Here is a 25976-nt window from a genome sequence, read left to right as displayed (position 1 = left end):
GATTTTTAATTCCTTCTTTTTTGAGTCCAGTTTTGGACTCTGATGACAAAACTCCTCCTAATAACATGATGAATAGTGGTTTCACTGACATTTGTGCAGTTGGAGTTTACTCTCCTCCTTTGTTGTGAGAGAGAAGGCAAACCCTGGCTAAAAGAAAAAATATGAATGACGTTGTATGACATTATGCTTTTTTAATTACAGCAGTCACACATAGTCCATCCAAAATGTTCAGTGCATGTGTCCTAGGTTCACCTGTGTCTGTCTGTCTATCCAGACTGGGAACTAGGGCCTGAGGACATAGCACAAATGACAAGTTATAAGTAAATAGACAGACTTAATGGAAACTTCCTTTCATTGGTTTTTGTTTTATCCTGAAAGCTATTTTGACAACATCTGGTGTGGGGTTTTTTGTACTCTGGGTACAATAAACAGGCCTAGTTCCCTTCCCAGAGCTAGTTTCACAGACACTGCTCCTTTTGAACAGATCGAAGGCTCCATGTGAAAAGCAAATGAAAAGGACACATAAAAATGACGGGGACCCAGGTAATAATTATTCCTCTGTAAACTTTAAAAAAGTGCTTGGGAGAGCCCTTTCAGGACTGAAATTAAAGAGTATCTTCCCTTCTTGGGAGTGTGAAGCTGTAGCCAGTTGACCAAGGCAGCAATTCTGTCAGTCATCTGCCTTTGGCCAGGGCTCAGGAGTTTACAGTATTGATATTATTCATAAAAGGCATGGAATAAGAACTCAGCACTTGAGGCCCTGGCTGGGTGCTCAGTTGGTTAGAGCATTGTCTCTGGATAAGCCAAGGTTGTGGGTTCGATCCTCAGTCCGGGTACACACCAGAACCACCCAATGAATGCATAAATAAGTGGAACAACAAATCTCTCTCTCAAATCAATCAATAAATTTAAAAAAAGAAAAGAATTTAGCATTTGTTGGACATTGTTTACAGTGTCAAGAGAGACAGGCATAGAGGAATTTTAAAATATCTATGCTGTAAGTTTATAAATTATCTCCCCAAACACTTCCCTCTTTACTTACTCTTAGACATCCTAGCTACTATGACTCCATTTCAGTCTTAAAAGAAAAAACCCTCTTAAACCCTGTATTAGTTTCTTTTCATTTTTTAAATTTATTATTGACTTTAGAGAGGAAGGAAGATAGAGAGAGAGAGAGAGAGAGAGAAACATCAATGGTGAGAGAATCATTGAGAGAGAGAGAGAGAGAGAGAAACATCAATGGTGAGAGAATCATTGACCGGCTGCCTCCTGCATGGCCCCACTGGGGATAGAGCCCGCAACTCAGGCATATGCTCTGACCAGGAATTGAACCGTGACCTCCTGGTTCATAGGTCAATGCTCAATTGCTAAGCCACGCCACCCGAACTGTATTAGTTTTCTTAGGGCTGCTGTAACAAAGTACTACAAACTGGGTGACTTAAAATAATAAAAATGTACTGTCCCATAGTCCTAGAGGCTAGAATTCCAAAATCAAAATATTGACAGGGCCACATTCCCTCTGACCTACTGTAGGAAAATCTTCCTTGCCTCTCCCTAGCTTCCAGTGGTTTACCAGCAGTCTGTCATTTATTGGCTTGAAGATGGACAACTCCTGTCTCTGCCTTGTCATCATATGCATTCTACGTGTGCGACAATGTCTTCACCTGGCTTTCTTCTTGTAGGGACACCAGTCATGTTGGTGTCCTACTCCAGTATGACCTTATCTTAACTAATTACAACAGAGCAACCCTGTTTCCCAATTAGGTCACATTCTGAGGTCCTGGAGTTAGGACCTCAACACAACTTCTTGGAGGAAGCAGGAGACACACTCAACCCATAATGGGCCCTTAAGATTCCATAGTCGTTTCTCTTTTGTGCTTATGTTTCTCCATCTAGTCATTATTGCTGCATCTTGAGAAGAACCTGTTTTGTTTGGGACATCCCTGTCTCTGTTACTCTCTTCCTTTTTTTTTTAAGCTTTAAGAGTCTGTTACATCCCAGAGCCTCAGGAAGGCAAGAGGGGCAGTGTATCAGACAAGCTTACCTTGGAAGAAATGGATTCTCACAGTTGAATAGAGAAAATAATGAGGGAGCATAGAATAATTTGGGGGCTGCTGAATTTGGTACAAGTTCTGGTCTTGGTGCAAATCTCTTAACCTCTCTGAACCTCATTTTCATATCAATCCTATCTACCTGACAGAGATGTGGCAAGAATTAGATGGGATAACATGTAAAACTCCACAATTGTAAAGGATGCTAAATATAAAAGACAGCAATGCTGATGATAACTACTAATCCTTATTGTTGTTGTTGTTACTACTACTACTACTACTACCACCACCACCACCACCATCACCATCACTGCTGCTATCCAATCCATAGATTTGCTGGAGGTTTTTAATCATTTTAAAACCCACCAAAGAAAATTTTACATTTAATCTAAATGAATAGGCCATTTATTTTATGGCTGGAACTTTTAGAGGTTTACACCTTATCCTGCCAGGCTCTCACCATCAGTCATCTCAGATTTTGGAAGACAGGCTTCATTATATGGAACCCAGCCTTATACTCTGTGCAGTCATCTCGTTGCATATGCCCCTCATTCTTCCTCAGAATGGGTACCAACTCAGCTGGAACCTAGATCCTCTGTAGTTACTGAACCACAAGTTATTGGCCTTGATTTGATCTCCAACACTCTTGTTTTTTCCCTTTCTTACCCACCACTAAGAAGCAATTGATGTAGTACCAGGAAATAATAATAATAATAATGCTGTGTGCTTATATAAAGCAGGCACTGAGCTAGGTGCATTACTGTATTATTTCAGTTGATTCTCTCAGGAACTCTGAGGGGTAGGTAGTGTTATCCCCATTTTACAGAAGACTAAAGGAAGCCCCTCGAGATTAAGCAAACTGCTCAAGATCACACTACTAGCAAGTGGCAGAGCTGACTTAAACCCAGGCTGTGTGTCTCTACCCAGCTCTTCTATTTCCTAAGTTTATTAGACTGCTTATTTATTTTTTAATACTCAACTGGGGGTATGTTTTTATTGATTTGAGAGAGAGAGAGAGAGAGAGAGAGAAGAGAAACATCGATCGGTTACCTCCCATACGCCCCCTGACTGGGCATCAAACCCACAACCCTTTGGTTATAGGATGATGCTCCAACAAACTGAGCCAACCCTGAGACTAGACGGCTTATTTTTTAAAGAAAGAGCAAATTAAAATTATTTTTAAGGCAAAGAATTATACCAATAATGGGTGAAAATATAATTTTCCATGCTGAGGAGATTTAAAGTGGCATTCTAGTTTATTCAGTAAAGATTTGTACCAAGTTCCAGTTCCTGTTTAGCCATATACTTTCCTTTAAATAACAAACATTTCATCACTTCTCTGTGTCAAGGTGTTGTGATGACTTTTACACCTGTTATATAGAGTTAGAAGCTTGTCTTAATTCTGTTTTGTCTCAAGCCCAACATAATTTGCTATCCTTTACTTCTGAAGACCCAGTCAGACCAGAAGCACAAGTTTTCAAATATTCATTCCCACACATTAAAAACTGGATGTGTAGTCATTAATGAATGCCTGTTTTCCCAAGGATCTCTATTGCCTGTCAAATACGGATTTGTAGATAGCAGTGATTTTCAACCTTTTTCATCTCATGGCACACATAAACTACTAAAATTCTGCAGTATAGCAAAAAAAAGGTATAATTTTTTTAAAAATATATTTTATTGAATTTTTACAGAGAGGAAGGGAGAGAGATAGAGAGTTAGAAACATCGATGAGAGAGAAACATCAATCAACTGCCTCCTGCACATCTCCCACTGGGGATGTGCCGGCAACCCGGGTACATGCCCTTGACCGGAATCGAACCTGGGACCCTTGAGTCCGCAGGCCGACGCTCTATCCACTGAGCCAAACCGGTTTCGGCAAAAGGTATAATTTTTATTGATTTACCTACCCTTTATGCTCCAAAGTGACTTTTTAAAAATCAGATGTCTGTACTTATATATAAGGATTTCTGGTACTAAGAATTAACCAATCAGACGCAACCTTATTATGTGACGTGACCAATAAGATGCAACTGTATCATATGACCTATATGTTTATGATTCAAGACAGGGCATTCACACCAGATGGTTATTGTTGTGTTGGCTGTTGTCACTTTTCATTGACAGTCTAAGGGAAACGAGGTCAGTGTTTCTGACTAAACAGTCAGATATTCCATGTTTAAAAACTCTTGCAGCACACTGGTTGAAAATTGCTCTTACATAGGATAGCAACTCAGAAGTCTTGCCCTTAAATTTCTGAGTTAAAGAGGGTTTATAGCTAGATAACCCTGGAGATAATCAGAGGCCTTTTTCAGAGGCATATTTGTCCCAGGATCTGAGCCCAGGTCTGAGGGAGTAGGGCTGGAGGGTATCAGGAGAGCAGCAATGCCAGGCTGGAGACAGAATGAATCTGGGGGAGGTTGGTGAGTAGGAAAAAGGCAAGACAGGGTCCAGGTAGATGAAGGCCGCTGCTGCTGACCTAAAGGGAGGTAAAATAAGTGTGCTCTGTTTATCAATAGTTCAATAGCCTCCACTCCCCCTTTTTTTATCACATAATTTCTTAAAGTGAGATATTCATATCTATAAAATTTACTGTATTAACGTGTACAATAGAGTTTTTAGTATATTTATAAAGTTGTGCAAACCTCACCACCACCTAATTCCAGAGCATTTTCATTAGCCCAAAAAGGAAGCCTGTCCCCATTAGCCGTCACTTCCACCATTCCCCCCTCACAACCACTAATCTACTTTCTGTGTATCGATTTGCCTTTTCTAGATATTTCATATGAAATGAATTTATAGGTGGCTTTTTGTGTCTGCCTCCTTTCACTTAGGATAATGTGGTCAAGGTTTGTACATATTGTACCATGTATCAGGATTTCGTTATTTTTTATGGCTGAATAATATTCCATTGTATGGATATATCACATTTGTTTATACACCAGTTGATGGATATTTGAGCTGTTTCCACTTTTTGGCTATGTTCCCATGCACATTTGTGTAAAAGTTTTTGTGCCAACATGTTAGTTCTCTTGGGTATATACCTAGGACTGGAATTTCTGGGTCATACAGTAACTGTGTTTAACTTTTTGAGGAACTGCCAGACTATTTTCTAGTTGCATCCCCTTTCATTCCCATTAGCAATGTATGAGGGTTCCAAATGCTCCACATTGTCACTAACACTTGTTATTGTCTGTCATTTACTAGAAGTAGAGCCATTCTACCGGGCTTAAACTGTTATAGCATAGATTTGCAGTTTCTCTGATAGCTAAAGATGTTGAGCATATTTTCATGAACTAATTAGCCATTTGTGTCTATCTTCTTTGGAGAAATGTCTATTCAGAATTTTTGCCCATTTATTTGGGTTATTTGTCTTTTTATTGTTAATGTTTTTGTTTTTTAATTTTTATTTCCAAAGAAGTTATTCATACACATAGTTTAAAATCAGTCGTTTACAAAGCTTAATTCAGAGATCCATAACCCCATCCTCCTTTCTTTCCCTCCATTCTCTAGCAGCGACTATTTTCAACTTGATTAGCTGTTTCTTTCAATGTTTACTTCCGTATTTCTAAATAGTATGCTTATATTGCTATTTCTTGATTTTTCGATTTACTTATTGACTTCCTACTAGATCTAATATGTAAAAGTGGGACTCACTCAGTGATTATATTAAGTGATTATGGAGAAAACTGGCCTGCATTGGGAAGGAATGAAGCCACAAAGTATAGTGGCTTACACTAGAGCATGGACTCCAGAGGTACTAGTAGAATGTCTGGGATTGAATCCCAGCTTTTCAACATACTGGCAGTAAGACCCTGCACAAGTTAGTTGACCTCTCTGTGCCTCAATTTCCTCATCTGTAAAATGGGGATAATATAAGGTTGTTACAAGAATTAAATGAGCCAATTTATAGGAAGTATTTAGAATATATGGGTTGTGGAACAGGGGTAGGGAACATCTGGTCCGAGGGCCATATAAGACCTACAAAATCATTTGGTCTGGCCCTGCCAAGGCACTAGGGGTGAGTTAATTAAATGTTTGACCAAATATAGCAGACTAATTTTAAAATATATACATATGTTTTTTATTGATTTCAGAGAAGAGAGAGAGAGAGAGAGAGAGAGATCAATGATGAGAGAGAGAATCATGGATTGGCTGCCTCCTGCATGGGGATGGAGCCTGCACGCAACCGGGCATGTGCCCTGACCCGGAATTGAACCATGATCTCCTGGTTCATAGGTCAACGCTCAATGCCTGAGACATGCAGGCCAGGCATAGCAGGCTAATTTTTAAGTTGATAATTTTATATGGCCTGCAAGTGATATTATAAATATCCGAATGGCCCTTGGCAGGAAAACGGCTCCCCATCCCTGTTCTAGAAGCTCAGTATATATTAGTTGTTATTATTAACATGCCCCCACAAAGATATACATTTTCCTTCCCCATTCTCCCTATGTAGTTACTTTAGAGTTTTTGCTGTATGAGCATTTAGTGTTTATATTATGAGCGTAACTATTACCACAGTTGAGCCATATAATGTACTATGATTCATTTTCTTTCTTGTATGAAATATGACTTTCTCTGAAGTTAATAAATGTCTCAGGTTTCCATTTGTTACTCTTCTATGAACCAGTTACCAATTCATCCCCAGTCTCTGCTAAAAGTTTATAAATCTCTTAAAGGGTTCAAACACATCAAGTACTACAACTCTTCATCCACTTGCTCTTATCTGGACTGGTCACCTTCTAAGCCTACTGTAAGATTTAAGAACAGAGCACTCAAAAGCTGATGATGCTCTGTGTGCATGGGAAATGCTACGGACTGACTGGTGGACTTTGTAACAGGGTGATAATCTGGCCAGGTCATTTCATGGGGAGACTCCAAAACTTATTCAGATGTCTTTTCTTTGGGGCAAGTCAGAGAAGAATCATCTAGTCTCGTATGTAGACTGGCCGGCCAAGGTTCTGAAAGATGTATAGGAGGAGCAATATGGCGGTCTCACCATCAGTAAGTAGACTTTCACTTAATCCTCTGGTTTCAGCATGGCAGCCTCATCTTATCTATTCCTAATAGCCACCCATCCAGAGTCTCTCTAGTTGGACTCTTAAGCAGGTAAAACTCCAGGCTTCTGGTGTGAGTGGGGCAGGGCAGTCACCTGGATGCACAGAACAGAAGGCAGCAGGAGACATAATTACTACTCAGCATACTTCTACCCAGGGCTTCCGTTCACCTCCATGTTCAGAGGTATGGATCATCAACTCCTGAACTTCTTTGCATTTCTGTGGTGCATTAGGCTTGCTTCTGGGCTTTGGTTTAATGAATCAGTTTGTCATCCAAACAAGAAAACTTTTAAGGGCAAAAGAGGAAACTATTAATAATTATACCAATGCAGCAGACATAAAACATACTAATCTGGGCAAATCAGGATTCATCTAACTGCTTCTAGTGTTACCATTGCCATGTTAGTTCTTTTCGTTCTGATAACTTCATGCCATTTTTATCCCTTTACTGTCATTTTAATGGGGCTTGAGGAGAGAGCAGTGGTGTGTACATGTGTTCAATCTACCAGCTTTCATGATTCTGCCTTCTTTATCGATAGAGAAAGGAGATGTGGGGGACATATGTGACTATAGTCAGAGCTCTTTTGGTTCTCAATAAGCTTGAGCAAAGAGAACTTTTTAGCCTCCTGAATCCAAAGAAGAGTGAACAGGCATGTTGTAGGGAAAGTTGGGCTGTGCTGGTCATCAGTGACCCAGACACAAGAGTTGCAATGCTCCATCTTTTGTCTCTGCTTCTCCCTGCATTTTGCCTTCATTCTCTTGCACTGGAGTCCAGCTTTCTTCCTGTGGGAGCAGCATGACCACTGCCAGTGGCCAGCGCCGCATCTTACACCCAGTACTCAGATTCCCTCTCTGGCCTGAAAGGCAAAAATTTGAGGGAAGATACAATGTTCCAACTAAGATCAGATGCTCATTCTAAGCTGAGCCAGGTGGGGTACATGGGGTTGCTGGTTTATGTAGAACCATGTTCGGCCTCCACCACAGCCATGTGTGAGAGGAGAGGCCGGGGTCAGTACTTAGGGGTAGAGGATAATCCATAGATTTGGCCAGATCTCAACAGTAACTTGTCCAAATCCTTTTGTCATTAGCGATGAATTTGAAAAGATTAGGACCTTACTGTGACTGCTAAAATGTATATTCACCCTTTTCTAGTGATAACATAAGTGACAGTTTAGAAGCCCTAACATTTAAAACTGCTCCCTTTCTGCCTTGTCTGCATATCTTTTACATAGATCTACATATGTTAGAACTTAGTTTGTCTTCCTCTTCTGTATCTGACTTAAGCTATTTTATTTTATGTAGGATAGCTTTCTCTTTACCATTATTATTTTTTTTAATTGATTTCAGAGTAGAAAGGAGAGAGACAACAATGATGAGAGAGAATCATTGATTAGCTGCCTCCTGCACGCCACACACTGGGGATCGAGCCCGAAACCCAGGCATGTGCCCTGACCAGGAATCAAACCATGACCTCGTGGTTATTGGATTGATGCTCAACCATTGAACCACCCTGGCCAGGCCTCTTTACCCTTAATTTGATCTAAAGTGTCTGAGAAGATTATAGAGTTGTACACCTGAAATCTATATAATTTTATTAACCAATGTCACCCCAATAAATTCAATTTAAAAAGTAAATAAAATGGCCAAGAAGAAGGTAATTTCATTTAAACACAGAATTTTAGAATGTTGGATGTGGAAGAGGCCTTAGAGACTAATTTATATCTTACAGAAACCTCATGAGTTGCTCCTTTGACATCAGGTCTCCATGGTCAAATGAGTTTGGAAGATGTTGTGTACAACTGTATATTCCCCTCTTGGAGGCTTGGTGCATGTTAGCCTATTAAGGAGTGAGAAGTCCTGCAGCAAAGAAAACTAACAATTCCCCAACTTATTTACCAAGGAACACTTTTTTCATTATAAGCATGCCAAGTAATAATATTCCATGAAACATACATTGGGAAATAGTCCAATAATCTTATTTATGAATGAGGAAATAAAGTTCATGAAGAGACTGTGGTTATAATTTTCCAAAGCGAATGCCAGGAAGAATTAGCACTCATTTCCAGTTCCTGGTAGCTTACAATGGGCAAGTGCTAATGAAAGTGTAGTATTCCCCCTCCACTCCCTCTTACCTAATTCAGTTATTTACCTGGAACAGGTTCATGTTACAAAGATTAGTTGGAGCACAAGTTAAACACCAAGTTTGGGAATGTTTTCTCTAGATAAGATCCAAGATACAGATATCTTTTACTGGCAACTCAGATGTGCATTGAATAGTTGATTTTCCAAAATGATAAACTATCCTAGAAAATTCTAGCAAATCAAAATACTGTCTATTCTCAATTTATGCAGTAGTTGCATTCCTAAAAACTTCCGTGTGTATTAAAACCCCACAAAAGTGCTTTTATTGAGCATTTACTATATGATAGCACTTATATCTAAGTGCTTTACGTTAATTCATTTAATCTTCATAATCCATTTAGGTATGTTTAATATCCCCATTTACACAAGGGAACAAAGACAGAGAAGATAAGTAACTTGTCCGACAACTAGTGATGGAGAGGGTGAGCCCAGATAGCGTGACCCGGAACTGGCACCACATACTCTGTGACTGTCTTCTGAAGGACTCAGAAACTGAGTCACTTGGACTTTCTCTACACAGATCATGACTAACAGAAGGCTCCTTCAGGTCCTGGGAACTTGATACCCAAAAGACTACCTCCTTACGTGTTATTTACTGTCTACCCTGGAGAGTATGGAACAGTGAGAGGTGTGTTTGGGGCCAGCCTTGGACCCAGGTGCCCTGACCTCCCAGGACCTGCCAGTGTGAACTGTTCAGAAACAGAGACAGAAAACAACCCTGGCTTCCTCCTGTTCCATTATCTCTTGCCAAAAACACAGTCCAACCATGGACTACGCCATCCAGCAACTTCCCATAACGTACACAGAACTGGAAAAAGCAGGGAGCAGAGAAAAACTGGTGGAGACCAAGCACCTTCGGGGCTGCCAGGCTGCGAATGAGAGTCTTGGGACTTTCCTCCTGCCCTGCAGCCTGATTGGGAATTGTTTCTTCCCCTGAAAGTGATTATTCTGATAATTAGATGGCCTCTGGGTTGCAAAACCCAGTTATCTTTGCTCCATTCTCTGAAGGGAATTCTGACGCAGTGTTCCCTCAGTGGGTGACATGAAATGACATTCAGGATTGGTGCTCTGGGGTCTGTTCCAGCTCATTGCTCATCGCCCATAGTTTGTTTGCTCTTAGCAAACCTGCTCCAAATAAATCTCATGTTCTCTGAGGTTTAGTATTTAATAATAATACAACTAACATTTACTAAGGGCCTTACTGTATGGCAGGCAAGAGCTAAGTGCTTTACATTCATTATATTATTGATCACATCTTGTGAGAGAAATATGCTTATTAACTCTATTTATAGATTTAAAAAAATTGTCCAAAATTTTACATTTTGATGCCCAAGTCAAATAGCCAGTAAAAGGTAGAACTGAGTGCAGGCCCAGGCTGCCTTATTGCCAGCTTGGCTGTTCTGAAGGCACTAATTCACACCTGCCTGAGACTGTACTTGGGAAGAGGTGAACTGTTACAAGTGTCCTGGGACAAGCTTGGGTTCCTAGAACCCTGCTTCCTTAACCACTAGACTTTCTTCTATTCTATTTCTCTGGGGTCAACAGGTATTCAGTTACTCAAGGAGCAGCCAGAATCTTTCTGAAATGCAGATCTGCTGAGATCCAGTCCCCACCTAACGTTTTTCAATGGTTCACTGTGGTCCATAAGATAAAGACCAGGCTCCTTAACAGGACATACAAGGCCGTTTGTAACCTGGACCCACCTGACTTCTATAGCTGTCTCTCCCATACTTTTTCTCCTATGCCCTGAGAACTGCTTGCAAACTTCAGATAAGCTACATACTAGTTCTTGCCTCCACCTCTTGGTCCATACTGTTTCTTATGCCTCAAGCGTCTTCTCCACCCACCTACCCTCCACCTGTGCATCTGCTAAGCTCTTATTCATTCTTTAGGACTCTGTGTAAATGTTATACTCTTTGTGAAAAGCCTTTCCTGGTTTCTCAGGTAAAATTAGTCCTCACTTCTCCAGTCTCTGCAGGACTAGAGTAGACATTGTGCTTTGTTCACATCTGATGTCATGTGAGCCCCTGAACACACCAATCACTTTCTTTAAAAGTTGTGATGAAATTTACCAATGTAACCATTTTTTTTAAATGTTTTTATTGATTTCAGAGAGAGGAAGGAAGAGAGAGAGTTAGAAACATCAATGATGAGAGAGAATCATTGATTGGCTGCCTCCTGCATGCCCCCTACTGGGGATCAAGCCCGGAGTCGAACTGTGACCTCCTTGTTCATGGGTTGATGCTCAACTACTGAGTCACATCAGCCAGGCATCATAACCATTCTTAACTGTATGGTTCAGAAGCATTTCAATACATTCACATTGTGCCCTAGCCTGTTTGGCTTAGAGCAGTGGTTCTCAACCTTCTGGCCCTTTAAATACAGTTCCTCATGTTGTGACCCAACCATAAAATTATTTTCGTTGCTACTTCATAACTGTAATGTTGCTACTGTTATGAATCGTAATGTAAATATCTGATATGCAGTGGCTGGAACTGGAGAGCATTATGCTAAGTGAAATAAGCCAGTCAATGAAAGAAAAATACCACATGATCTCACTTATGGATAATTAAGACCATTATAAAGTGATGAGCAAAAATAGATACAGAGGCAGAGCAACATCGAACAGACTGTCAAACTACAGCGGGAAGGCTGTGGAGGGTTGCGGGGTGGGAGGGCGGGGGTAAGAGATCAACCAAAGGACTTGTATGCATGCATACGAGCATAACCAATGGACACAAGACACTGGGGGGGCATGGGAGGCTAGGGGAGGGTCAAGGGGAGAGAAAAAAAGGAGAATATATAATACTCTTTGTAATACTTTAAGCAATAAAACAATTTTAAAAAATTTTTAAAAGATTAAAAAAATAATAAATAAATAAATATCTGATATGCAGGATGGTCTTAGGCGACCCCTGTGAAAGGATCGTTTGACTGCCAAAGGGGTCGCGACCCACAGGTTGAGAACCACTGGCTTAGAGGATAGATTGTCAGCCTGCAGCCCGAGGGGTCCTGGGTTCGATTCTGGTCACGGGTACATACCGTGGTTGCAGGCCCCTACCTGGCCTGGACCTTGGTCAGGGCCTGTGCAGGAGGCAACCAATCGATGTGTTTCTTTCGCTTCAATATTTCTCTCTGTCTTTCCCTCTCCCACTCTTTCTAAAAATCAATGGAAAAGTATCCTTGGTGAGGATTAAAAAATAAATACATATATTCACATTGCTACCACCATTATCCCTCTACAGAACTCTTTCCATCTTGCAAAACTGACACTCTTTGCCCATTAAACAGTCAGTTCTCCTCTCTCCACAGCTCCTAGCAATCACCATTCTGTCTGCCTCAGTGAGTGACTCCCCTAGGTACCTCATTCCCTTCATTTTTATATTCCCAAAATCTAGCACATTGCCTTGCACAAAATGAGTGCTTAATAAATGATTATTGAGAAAGTACATGAAATCTTTTCTCTGCTAAGCATGAATACATCTCTGGAATTTCCTTGTACCTGCCTACGTAGACTTCTTCCTCGTAGACCTTGAACTGGAAACCTGGGACTTCCTCCAGTGTTCCGATTTGTCAAGAGCAGCAGTTGTCTGAACAAGTTCTCCCTGGGAGGGAATTTTACCCCTTACTCGGAAATGCCTAAAGTTGGTGTTATAGTGGGTTGTAGACATACTGTCCCCAAAGCAGTGGGAGAAGAAGGCCTGAGACAGAGTGACAGAATGAATGTTGATATGTAGCCAAATATCTGCATTTCGAAACTTGGCTTTTTGCCTGCTGGTGTGGTTCAGTGGTTGAGCGTTGACCCATGAACCAGGAGGTCACTGGCTTGACTCCTGGTCAGGGCACATCCCTGGGTTGTGGGCTCCATATCCAGTAGCGGGTATGCAGGAGGAAGCCGATCTGTGTTTCTCATCATTGATGGTTCGATTGATCTCTCTATCTTCCTTGCTCTCTCTAAAATCATCAAAAACAAACAAACAAACAAACAAAAACTTGGCTTCTCCCCTCCACACACAGTTTATTTATTTACTTATGGCACATGTATTCCCCTCAACTTCTCCCATCTGGGCAGAGGTTTCGGCCATAATTCCAGCTAAGCTAGTAACAGAGGCAGCTGCACGTTGGTAGCCTGTCACACTCGGTGTTCAGAATCTCACTTCACATACACATGATTGGAAACAAATTTTTAAGATTTTGGAAAAAAAGATGAAAATCTTAACCCTTTGCACTCCGCTGTCCCCTCTCAGGGGACGTCGGAATTCTAGCATATCACTCGGATGTCCCCTCTCAGGGGACATTGCAGTTTATTAGTGATTACGGGGAATTGAGTTATTTCAACGCAACTTTTTGAGACATGCATGTTTCCCTGAAGTTTTATCTTGAAATGGCACAAGAAATTAAATCAAAATATCGTAAAATTACTAAGATATATACAAGAAATGTCAGCGGGTTTTGTGTCGGATTAAACAATTAACTACATATTCCCGATGTGGGACAAAGAAAACGGGACTGCATTGTGTATTCTTACAGGAAAACACCTGGTGGCAGGCGTCAAACCACTTATTACTGTCAAACATGCACTAATCAGCCTGCAATGCATATTGGGGAGTGTTACAAAACTTATCATACTGTACAAAATTATAAACAATAAAATATTGTTTTTTTTGCAAATATACATTCCTCGATGTCACCCAATTCATATAAGTCCAATATCATTATAATACGTTACTTGGTTCCAAAATTATACTAAATAATACGAGGGTCTGTAAATGCACGTTTCCGCCGCAAAGTAGCGTCGAGTAGCTGGTAGCCAATGTCCAGAATGGTTTGGAGTGCAAAGGGTTAATTCGTGGATCAAATGTCATTTAAACCCTGTCCCCCTTACTGTAAAATGAAGACCTGGCTGCTGATAGTTTAGAAAATTCCAAGAATGTAATAGGTTATGTCCAAATCACATCACTTGTTTTTGGCATTTAGATTTTTCGTAGGCAAAGTCAGAACAGTGATCTCTACTTCTGAAACCATGGCATATCTTTTATAAGTCTCATACCCAGTGTTTTTTCCTTACATTCTGAACTACTGTATCCTGGCTGCTTATTAGAGTCACTTGGAGAGCATAAAAAGAGAAACACACACACACACACACACACACACACACACACACACACAGTAAGTAAGCCCTGAGCACCAATCCCTAAGATTCTGATGCTAATGACTGAGGTTGGGGCCCAGGCATTTTAAGTTCTCCAGGGGTTTGTAACGTGCAGCAGGGTGGAGAATCACTACACTAGGACAGTGGTGCTGCTCAGAGGCAGTCTGGGCTGTGTAGACAGACATGTGGGTGGGTCAGTTGCTTTTTCCAGTTTAGTCCCGTCTGGTCCTCGCCATATATTAGCACATAATAGAAACCCTATCAGGGCCTCTGATGCGTCAGTGACTGATTTTCTCTGGCCTTTGGTCTAATTCTATAACCTTTCGTTCCTGAAGCATCTGGCACAGAGCATTGAATTCCGCTGAGCAAATGTCCTAAGGAGAGTGGCCTGCATTTCACCTGTGGCCATGTCAGGCTAGACCTGAGGTTGCGTGACCCTATGAGCCTGGGGTGAGGTCGGCCCTGCAAATCCGTGCCACAAAGGAAACCCAAACCTTGCAGTCAACTAATTAATTGCCTGGTGGCTGCTGCCCCTCCTCCCTAACCAGGCCCCATCCAAATAAACAGCCTTGATGTGCAGGAAAAAGGTCATAGTCTCTCCTTAGCTTCCTTCTGCATATTGGATTTCTTTGTGACTGCACATATTTAAAAGCAAGGTTTGCAGAGTTAGATCTGACAGACTCAGGTTTGAATTCTAGCTGTGCTCTTAAGCAGATACACTCATCATCTCTAAATCCCCTTTCCCAAATCTGTAAACTGGGCCTAATAACACCTACCTCATAGGATTAAATGTGTGTGAAGGGCTAGCACAGTGACTGAGACGTAGTAACCACGCACTATATGGTAGTAGTGAGCTTTAGCTGGTGCCATCTATTCCCACATGAGAGACATTAGATGCAGAAAAGGAGCAGAGCTGTGCTCCCTCCACAGGGTGTCTGCATGGAGAGCTTCAAGGGCCAGGGAAAAGGAAGCCCTTTCCCCCAGACATGGTAATGGAATACAGTCTGAAAGCTGGGATTGTAATCACCTTCTAAGGAAAAAGCTGCCAGTCTCCCCCACGAGCAACAGCCTGCTGTCTGCACATACTCCAGCCATTTTTCTTGCCTTCTTTGTTCTATTTCCGTGCCTGTGGGGGTGTAGGAAAGCTGCTGCCTTCCTCAGGTTGCTATTTAAAGACATTCTGAAAGATGCTGCCACCGCTGCTCCCAGCGCCAGAGCAGCTACTGATTCTGTGTCTGCCACAGAGAACTGGATGCAGCCCCTGTCAGCGCTGTCTGACACCGGAAGCCTTGGGTCGCCTGCCTCAGCATAGTCTAGCCTAGGGGCACACACAATTAGGAGTAAGTCCAATCGCCTACTTTTTGTTTGGGCCCCTAAGCTGTCACCACTACCAGAGGTTAACCCTCTGTCTTGGTCTTTGTACCTGATCTGCTCAGCCTGTCTATGTCCCTGTTGTATTTTTGGCACTTGACCAGTTAAATTTTCCCCCCTTACTCTTCATTGAAAATCCCTGCCCGTCTCCAATTTTCACATGAGATACCCTCCCCATTGACCAGCCAGACACAATCCACAAAGGGTAAAAATGCCATTTATCTCTGGGTCTAGCAGAGAAAAATACTTTGGAATTAAAGTGTTTTTGAAAAGCCCAATAATCTTTGGTTAATAATAGTGCTACCCTGAATTCAGCATGTTTGAGATTTTCTGTCAGGTGTGGATAGAGACCTTTTAGAGACATTATTAATCCTGTCTCCCGTAGCTGACCCTCCCTACGCTTTCAGTGAATTGTCTCAAAAGCCTGGTCTTTCTGTCTGAATTGGCCCTCATTTCTTTTTCATAGACCCATCAAAGTGAAGGTTTGGGTTTTATCAATAAAGCATTTATTCTTCTTCAGGCCAGAATGAGGTCCGGATTGTTTACCACCTTGCTTCCCCAATTTATTTGTTTCCTGCCCATTATCTTAGAGAGGCTGCTCGTCTCCAAGACCTGGAGCCTGACTCCTCTCTGCTTGCTCAGCAGAATCCCTCCTGGTGCTCAGCTCTGCAGATAGCACAGTCAGTGTTCCCGATTGTCAGGCACCCACTCCGGCCCATAGTGCACTCAGATGACGTAAACCCATTTCCCCTCTCTTATGCCTCGTCCCTTCTCTTCTAATTCTCCTCCATCTATTCATCTTCCTGACTTACTGACCGCTCTTTTTTTTTTTTAAGCCTCTGCTCTGCCTGCTTTCAGAGTTTTGCCTTTCCCCTCATTTTCTTAGCCCCTTGCTGGTAAACCCAATTACCTCAATGTCGGAGTAGTAATAGCAATGATATTTTGAATTATATATCACTTTGCTTTTGAGAACAAAGTACTCTCACATGCTTTATGCTCCCCGCTTTGTAGAAGTTAAAATAATCACCACTTTTAGAGGCAGAACAGTATAGTGGTTAGTAAAGCCCACGGGCTGGCTCAGTCAGGCTGCCAGGGTTTGAATGTTAGCTCTACCTGTTACTAGCTGTGTGGCCCCAGGCAAACTGGAGATGATAATAGTACTTCTCTCTTTGTGCTGTTGTGAGGATTAAGGGAGTTAGTATAGATAAAATACCTAAAACCATACCTGGCACATAACAGGTATATGTAAGGTTTAGCTATTGTTGTCATCCATTCATTCACTCATTTATTCATCAGAATTTTACTTCATGCCAGGTGCTGTTCTGGGCCTCAGTGGTAGAAGAGTAATAAGTTGGACACAGTCCTGAACCTCAAAGAGACCACAGTATTAGTGGGGCAAACTGACAAACTGCCTCTTATTTAGCACCCACCATATGCAAGTCCTTGTGCTGGGATCTTTATAGACATTAATTGTTACAACAGCCTTAAAAAGTGGCAGTGTTGTCGCCATTTTACAGATGAGATCACTGGGTTCCAGGAGCTGAAGTAGTTTACTCAGGATTCCTTAGCTAGTAATTGGGAGAGCCAGGATTCACTTCACCCAACCCGCCTGCCTCCAGGCAATTAGGTTCAACTCTGCAAGTCTGTCTCCCCCAAAGGGCGGGGCTCCTGAAGGGTGGGCACTGGCCTTCATCACAGAATGCTTAGCATCGTCTCCTGTACACGGCTTGGGAAATGCTGGCTGAGTTGTGCTCTGTTGATGATCCTTGACTCTCTGCCCCATTCCTAGCCTCATCTGTTCACTCTTAGTTCCCTCCGCCACCCAATCATACATTGGTTTTAACATCAAGGCCCAGTGGTCAAAATGAAGATTCTTAGAAGTTGGCTTATAGTTCTCTAACAGGTTCACACTAACTTAATGCTTATTTCAAGGTGTTTTAAAACAGAGCTAATCGGATTCTGGGGTTTCTTCCTCGTCTGATCCCCAATCTAGAGAATGTTTTTGTCTGCCAGCCACTCTGCAGCCACTAACTCAGTCCACCTCCTCTCTTGTGTCTGCCCCTTTTTACTTCAAAGTCTAACGTGCCTGGTAGTCTTCTGTTTCTCCCTTTATGCCAGTACTTATTCATTTTTTTTAGCCACAGAGGGAGCCACAATTGGTGGTTGATAGGATTGTATGGAATTTAGTTTTCTTTCTTTCTGATCTTTTTTTGCTTCATCTGTTGGTTAAATAGAAGTTTGAATTTCTAAGTATAGTTAGTGTATGCTAGCACTGAACTCTTTTTATCCTTTTATATTGAGCAACCTATTTCCCCTTAAATATTAAGAAATTATAGATGGAAAATCCTCCACTGGATCCCATCTTTTCTAGTTCTTATTTCTGTAAATGTCTTGTTTGTGACCATTTGTGTCGTGTCTTTTTGATCTCATATAATAGTAGCAGAAGAATAGCAATTTCATTGCTTAAGTTCTATTTGTAAAGTCACCTTGAAGTATAAATGACTTTTTAAATATTAAAACAATTTTTTAATGTAACTAAATCTACCAATTACTAAACATCTTTACTGGTGGGGCTTATGCTAGAGAGGTGGTATGACCAAGGACTTCTTTTTTTCTTCCTCTATTTTCCAGATATTCTGGGTTGTGGTTAGTTGCTTTTATAATAAAATAAATAAATGTAGGAATTAAAAAGAAGAAAAATATCTGCCATGTATTGCTTCTTTTGATCTTAACTCAGATACAATAACCACTTTGGGGATGTTCCAGGTCAAGCTCATTGAAAGAGTCAAACCCTGCTTTCCTGCTATTCCATTGAGAGTGCACCTGTGTGCCCAAGGCAGTCTTCCGCTCCCTGTTCTCTTTTCAGTGGGTCCTGCCTCTCCCTCACCTGGTCTTTTCTAAGCCACGTCTAACCCTAAAGATTTACCCTTGTCCCTGAAGTTTCAGCATTGTGTGCTTCAGGGAACTGGTGCCAGGTGGGGGAGGGGGGTGGGGGTTAGAGAGGAAGCGTGTGTGTGTGTGTGTGTGTGTGTGTTGGGCTAACACTCATTTCTTTTACTAAAGCACCTGAACCCTACCCCATTCCAGGGAGTTTTCAGACTGCAAATCTTGGTACTTCTTTAAGATATTCCTGGCTCACCCCCACTCTTATTTGTACCCCCCTCCATCTTTCCCTGGAGTCCTTGGGCCTGATGCATGGAGGGATGAAGAGCAGGTGTGTTGAACTCTTAATGAGAGGTTTCTTCTGTGGGATTGCCTATATCCTGCCCACCACAGAAGCTCCTGTGAGTAACTTTACCTTTGAACTCTCCTTGTATTCAGCCCCTGATCCACCGGATTTGGTGACAATCCCTGGCTGGCAGGAAGCTTTGATCCCTGGGGAGTCCAGAGGAAGTCCTGTGATGTGTGGGCTCCCCAGGGTTACAGGGATTGGGCAGAAGCTACCAGGGTGGGTTGCTAAGGTAGACCCATTAATTAAGAAGGAGCCTATGCCTAACACTCAAGTTACCTGCAAAAGGAGATCCGGTAACTGATAACTAGGAGCTCAGCACCCCTCCAGTATGAAGTGGTATTTGCACAAGCATTATTGTGATTTTAAGGACACAGCGGTGCTGAGGGGACTGTTCCTCCCCACACCAGAAAAGAACAGAGTGCCCTGCCGAAACCGGTTTGGCTCAGTGGATAGAGCGTCGGCTTGCGGACTGAAGGGTCCCGGGTTCGATTCCGGTCAGGGGCATGTACCTGGGTTGCGGGCACATCTCCAGTAGGAGATGTGCAGGAGGCAGCTGATCGATGTTTCTCTCTCATCGATGTTTCTGACTCTCTATCTCCCTTCCTCTCTGTAAAAAATCAATAAAATATATTTAAAAAAAAAAAAAAAAAAAAAGAACAGAGTGCCTTAAAACTTGCTTTTTAACAAGTAAAAGCTAACCTTGCTCTGAATGTTAGGAGGCTCTAGCAAATAAATAAATATATAAATATATAAATAAATAAATAAATAAATAAATAATATATATATATATATATATATATATATATTTTCTTAAGAAAAAACAGATGCCCTTGTAATAAACTGTAGGAGCTCTAGAATTTCTATGTAATCCATTGGAGAGTGTGTTAGGAGACTTGTCTTTAAGATGTATTTGCATAACAAGGATGCCTGGTTTGTTCATAATCTGCATTTATTTTAGGTGGCTTGGAGGTGAGGAGACTCCTTGAAGCTTCCCAAGCCACTCCTTGGTGCCACTCATTGGCTACAAATAAAAGTCAGTGATGGCCCTTTTGCATGGTAGGGAGTTATTCTTTCCCCACCCACCACCACTGGCAGAAATCACTTCCTTTGCTTCCACAGAATCGGGTATTTACCAGTATTTATCTCCTATAGTGAGGATCATGCTGTCTGGGGTATGAGTCTGCCTCCCCGCTAGGCTATAGCTGCCAGAGGGTAGGTTTGTGCATTATTCATCTTTTTATCACCAGCCCGCTGCCTGGGCATGAAGTAGGCCCTTTATAATGATTACTGAATGACTGAGTAATCGTGAGGCATGAGGCATAGCTATGGGGAGTCATCCTCTTTCCTGATTCATCTCCCGTTTTCACACTGCCAGCCCCGGGGAAAGAAAGGGCAGCTGGGATAGTGCCCCAGTTAGAGTCAGATGCCTCCACCAGCAGACCTAACCCCTATTGTGTCTCCACAGTTTTTTGAGAAACCCCAGGAAGCAAGTGCACAATATGGATGGGCAGCATATTTGTGAGGTTTTGCCCACCACTTAATGTGGTATCATTGGGCAAGGAGCTCAGAGAGTTGTCTTCAAGGCCGACTGCATAATATGTGGGGCCCAGAGCACAGAGAAAATGCAGGGTCCCTTGTTCAAAAAAAAAGAAAAGAAAAAGAAAAAAGTGTTACCAATGGCATCAACAAAAGAACATCCAGCCTAGGAAAAAGTCTTACACAATTTTTTTTTTTTTTTTGAGCCAAACTGACAATTGCTGGGAAGCAATATCTCAATGGATTAAGAAAATGCTCTGGAGAATGGTAGTTTTGCAGCTCATTTTATACATTAGAATCAAAGAAGGAGATGTAAGAGGGTTGCATGAAATCCATTGGTGGTAGATTAGGGAGGTGTGGACATCTCTGAGGACTGAATAAAAAAGGGAAATGGAGAGACACGTCAGTCTTTTATACAGGTGGGCACATGGTAGTTAATAGTTAACATTTACAGCACATAGAGATGGTATGTGGGCAAAAAGATAACAATGTGGGCTCCGGTACTCAGGTTGTACCTTCAGGGAGTCTAGAAAAGAAGATTACTCTGACATTTTAAAGGTATGTTATCTTAGATGCCCAAAGACAGTAGACAGTTTCAAAGTTAAAGATTGACCATTGTCAAGGAGGCTACAGGCCTAGGACATGACTACCCGCCGTGACCCACTTTTAGTTAGGAATTCTTATGTTCAGAATATGCTGTGTTGTTACTTTGGTCTCTGGGTTTGTAAGGCTCATCATGTGGGCATCCCCTGAGTTTGTCAGGTTTAGTATGTTGTCCCTTTTTTGCCCGCATATTTTTAAAATAGGGAGTTTTTTTCCTACCATGATCTCTCTCTCTTGATTTGTCGTGGTGTTTATTATTTGCTACTAATTTTATACTAAGTAAAGAAACTGTAAATTATTAGCATGAATTATACTGTTCATCTTTATATTGTGCAATGCCAATTTAAACTGCAAATATAAGAATATTTAATTCAGATGTAGAATCACCGAAATTACACAATTTATATTCTGTAGCTTTTACATGCATGTGTATTTCCTTCTGAGCGGAACAGTGGGAACTCCACACAAAACACTCAACTGTTTTATTTCACTTCTTGATCCATGCATATTCTGCCACACTCTTTACCTTCGATTTACTGATGAGAGAATGGACTGAAAGGAATAAGACTGTGGGTTGTCCTATTTTCTTCCATGTCACCATTTTCGGTGTAAATGGTTGGCTAAAACAGGGAGGCAAAATGGAGGATACATAGAGTTCCTTCCTGGCCCGTGCTTCTTAGAAAGCCATTCCTTCTTTCTGTGTTTGAAGCAAGTTCTGGTTGTAATGGAGAAGGAGGCCTCTGCGGGCTGTCAGTGCCTCCATTCACTCAGCTGTAAACGTAACAACCATACTCCCCATTACTGGCTTTGAACATTGCTCAACTCCACACATTGTGGATCTTTCAGAATTCTGTGCTCACGGAGCACGGCAAATGCTATATTCAAATGCACTGGCAAAGAATGGTGGACATGCGTATTGGGCATATCTGCTCTGCTCACACTCATGTTCCTTTGTCCCATTAGACTTCACATAAACACACAAGTTCAAAGATAAGATTATTAAGAATTTTAAGGTGACAACAGCAGATTATTAAAGCAAGCATGGAGCCCTCTGATTGAGGGTCCCAATGCGACTGCACAGATCATTCTAGTACACCCATGAAGTTGACTCAGGTTGTCTAGCATGGTTTCAACAGATGTCCTTAACATTTTTAGTGTTTACCAAGTGAGAGACTGGCCCATGCCTTCTTTCATTCATAAATATGCCTTAGGTATCTGCCATGTGCCAATTACTGTATGAGGCATTGAGATGACAGCAGGTGGACAAGACAAGACATGGCCTCAGCGTCAGTAGTACCTGTGACCAGTGAGGAAAACTTTTAAAATTACGCAACACAGATTTAAATCATGATTGTGATAGAGACACAAACAAAACTACAGGTAGGGTAGGAAGGCTTACAGTGGGTGTTCAGGGAAGGCATCCTGAGGAAGTGGTATTGTAGGCGAAGAATAAGGAGGAATTCTAAGGTGAAGAAAAGTGAAATAGTCTTCCAGGCTGAGGGAACAGCATATGCAGGGGAGGAGCTTTGCTCAGACAAGGAAAGAAAGGGGGCCTGCGCAACTGGAGCACAAGGGACAGGAGGGAGACCAGCCCTTTGGCCTGGGGGCTTGATTTGTATAACCCTCTTTCTCTACCTTCTTCCTTCTGCACCCTAGTACCCATGCCGATCAAGAATACAGAAGGTGGCTGAAACCGGTTTGGCTCAGTGGAGAGAGCGTCGGCCTGCGGACTGAAAGGTCCCAGGTTCGATTCCGGTCAAGGGCATGTACCTGGGTTGCGGGCACATCCCCAGTAGGAGATGTGCGGGAGGCAGCTGATCGATGTTTCTAACTCTCTATCTCTCTCCCTTCCTCTCTGTAAAAAATCAATAAAATATATATTTTAAAAAAATAATAAATGAAAAAAAAGAATACAGAAGGTGGAAAGGGCCCTTTCTCTGTTCTCTAGAATACTTGTGTGGAATGCGCAGGAGTCCTTGGGCCCAGACCGTGTACTCATTACCCACCGAATTAATCAATTCCCTTCATTTCTGTGCAGCATTTCTAGTTTACTTCCTGTTCTTCAAATGTGACCTCTCTTTTCTCTAACCTCTCATCTCCCTGCTCTTTTTTAGGACACTTACCATGTTCTGTTCTGTGCCGTCTTTAGTTATATGCATGTCTCATCTGTGAGCTCTTTAAGGGCAGATTCCTTATCTCTTTTACCTATGAAATGGCTTTAGGAAAAGTGTTATCTAAGAATTGATTCAGTTCAATTAAAAAGCTTATTTATTTTATTTTTTTTAAATATATTTTATTGAATTTTTACAGAGAAGAAGGGAGAGAGATAGAGAGTTAGAAACATCGATGAGAGAGAAACATCCATCAGCCGCCTCCTGCACATCTCCCACCGGGGATGTGCCCGCAACCCAGGTACATGCCTTTGACCGGAATCGAACTTGGGACCTTTCAGTCCGCAGGCCGATGCTCTATCCACTGAGCCAAACCGGTTTCGGCAATTTTTTAATAGGTAAAATATTCATAAAATTAAACATTGAAAAGGTACAAAAGAGTATATAATTCCCCCCATTTCTCCCCAGTTTCCCTCTCTGGAGACAACTAGTTTTTAAATGTACTTTTGCAGGAATACTCCATGTTTATATAATATGGCTATTATACATATTTATTACTTTTTTAAAATTGATTTTAAGAGAGAGAGAAACACCGGTGTGAGAGCATAACTTTGATTGGCTGCCTCCTGCATGCCCCTACTGGAGATCGAGCCTGCAATGCAGGACATGTGCCCTGACAGGGAATCGAACCAGCGACCCTTTAGTGCACAGAATGTTGCCCAGCCAACTGAGCCACACCAGCCAGGGCTGATCATCCTCCTTTTTTAGAAATTATATATTGGCACAGACTTCGATGTACAGTCAACTCTTGAAGTTCCTGTTGTTTGAGAAAAAAATGTTAAGTTCATTTGAACCAATTATTGTCATAGATGTTTGCATATAGTGAGGTGAACCCAACCTGATGCATGTAGGTAGCATTATTAATAAATAGAACACAGCATAGCATAGTGATTAAGATTATAGACCCTATTTCTTCTAAGCAAAATACATACCTGCAACCCAAGTATGTGCCCCAACTGGGAATCGAACCATGACCTCCTGGTCCATAGGTCAACCCTTAACCACTGGGCCACTCTGGCCAGGCAGGAGAAGGCAATTTGGTCATTCTTGGAAATGTTGACACAAGGAGACACAGACCTAACTCTCTCTCGTACAGGTGCTGAGGGACGTTCTCAAGGATCTCTACCACCTGCTGAAGCATGTCGTGCGTTCGGAGCCTGATGATGTGGCCAGGCTCCATGCCCAGCTGGCTTTGGAAGAGCTGGATGAAATAATGAGAAACTTCCTGTTTCCACCACAGAAGCTGGAGAAAAAGATTGTGGTCCTGCCATAGACCTGGCTGGCTCAAAGGCCCTCAAGGAGGCAGAGAACCAAGTAGCCAGAGCAGTGCCCATGCCTTCCAGCAGGTGGCCCACTGCCTCTTCGATGCTGGCAATATGGCTGACCCTGGAGGTGGCTTTGTGTCTCTGGTCAAGAGGCATTTCGGAATGCCGTTGGAGGTAGGGAGGGGAAGGAAATTGTTATGGAAACATGCAGAATGGAATAAAATTACCCTGGCTGGAAAGAGAAACAAGTCTGACTCTGGTCCTCTGCAATCGAGATGGAAAGCTATGCTGTTGAGGATTTGATCTCCAAAACAGAGAATCAGGCTGGTTGCATCTTCCAGAGAAGGAGGATAAACCCTGTGTCTGTCCTCCCAGGCCATTTTCTTTCACTCCCTCTAGCAGAGAGTTGCCCTGAATATAGGAGAAGGGAATCACAAACATCTCAGATGAGGGAATTATATTCTTCATTCAGTCCTCCGCTCCTTTAGAAAGGCAAATGCTTAGACGGTGGGTTAGTACGAAATGCGTCCTGGAAAGTGCACTGCATATTGATGACCTGATGCCAGGTGTATTGAAATCATTTCAGATGTAGCACTGTGCAGTCCTTTTTATTTAGCTATTTGGCCACTGAATTTTGGTTGCAGCTAAGAGGAGACAAAAAGGAGAAACTGGTTGTTTCCAATAAGCCCTCCCTGTGGTCAATACCTGACAAGGGCTAACCTGGAGCTCCTTGATCAGTCCTTGGATTTGCAGGGCTGGGTACAGAATTTTATCACAGGATTGTATCCCTGCTCTCTGGGGTGAGGCCAGGGGAACCAGAACACAATTTTCCAAAATGCTCAGGTGACTGAAGGATCTATATACAGGCATGCCTGTGTGCCAGTTAACAGGATATTTCTCTCTGGCCAGACGACAGACATGGTTCTTAGCTTAGAAACTTTGTGGTGGGCATTCCTTTTAAGAGGTCAACTTATAAACAGTTTGGGATCACAAATTACCTTAGTGAGCAAAGAATTAGAACAAAGGCAATAAGATGTTTTGAAGGGATATTTCTTTTTTAAATTATATATATTTTGATTGATTTCAGAGAGGAAGGAAGAGGGAGAGAGAAATAGAAATATCAATGATGAGAGACAATCATTGATCGGCTGCCTCCTGCATGCCCCCTACTGGCACTCGAGTGTGCAAACTGGTCATGTGCCGTGACTGGGAATCGAACCTTGACCTCCTGGTTCTTAGGTCGATACTCAACCACGAGCTACATGGGCCAGGCTGAAGGAATATTTCCATGCAGCTAGGCTAGCTGGGTTAATTTTGATCGTCCAAATCAAGGCTATCTTGAAAATCAGGATTGGGCTTTCAAATTAGAGAAGAATCTCCTTTGGACCAGCTA

The 25976-nt window shown here is 42.1% G+C and overlaps 1 protein-coding gene across 1 annotated transcript in view; it reads left to right on the top strand.

The window, feature by feature from the left end:
* The window catches only part of TANGO6 (transport and golgi organization 6 homolog), a 144849-nt gene extending 120018 nt beyond the window's left edge, over positions 1 to 24831 (top strand). The window contains 1 exon segment of the mRNA XM_070398934.1: positions 24415 to 24831. Within this exon segment, the coding sequence (XP_070255035.1) occupies positions 24415 to 24591 (177 nt within the window). The 3' untranslated portion in view covers positions 24592 to 24831.
* Positions 24832 to 25976: the final 1145 nt, after the last annotated feature.

The sequence above is a fragment of the Myotis yumanensis genome, unplaced genomic scaffold (genome assembly GCF_028538775.1).
Source record: "Myotis yumanensis isolate MYYU_CA2020_CCGP unplaced genomic scaffold, mMyoYum1.0.hap1 SCAF_18, whole genome shotgun sequence".
Classification (NCBI taxonomy): Eukaryota; Metazoa; Chordata; class Mammalia; order Chiroptera; family Vespertilionidae; genus Myotis; species Myotis yumanensis.
This window is presented reverse-complemented; position numbering and strand designations above follow the sequence as displayed.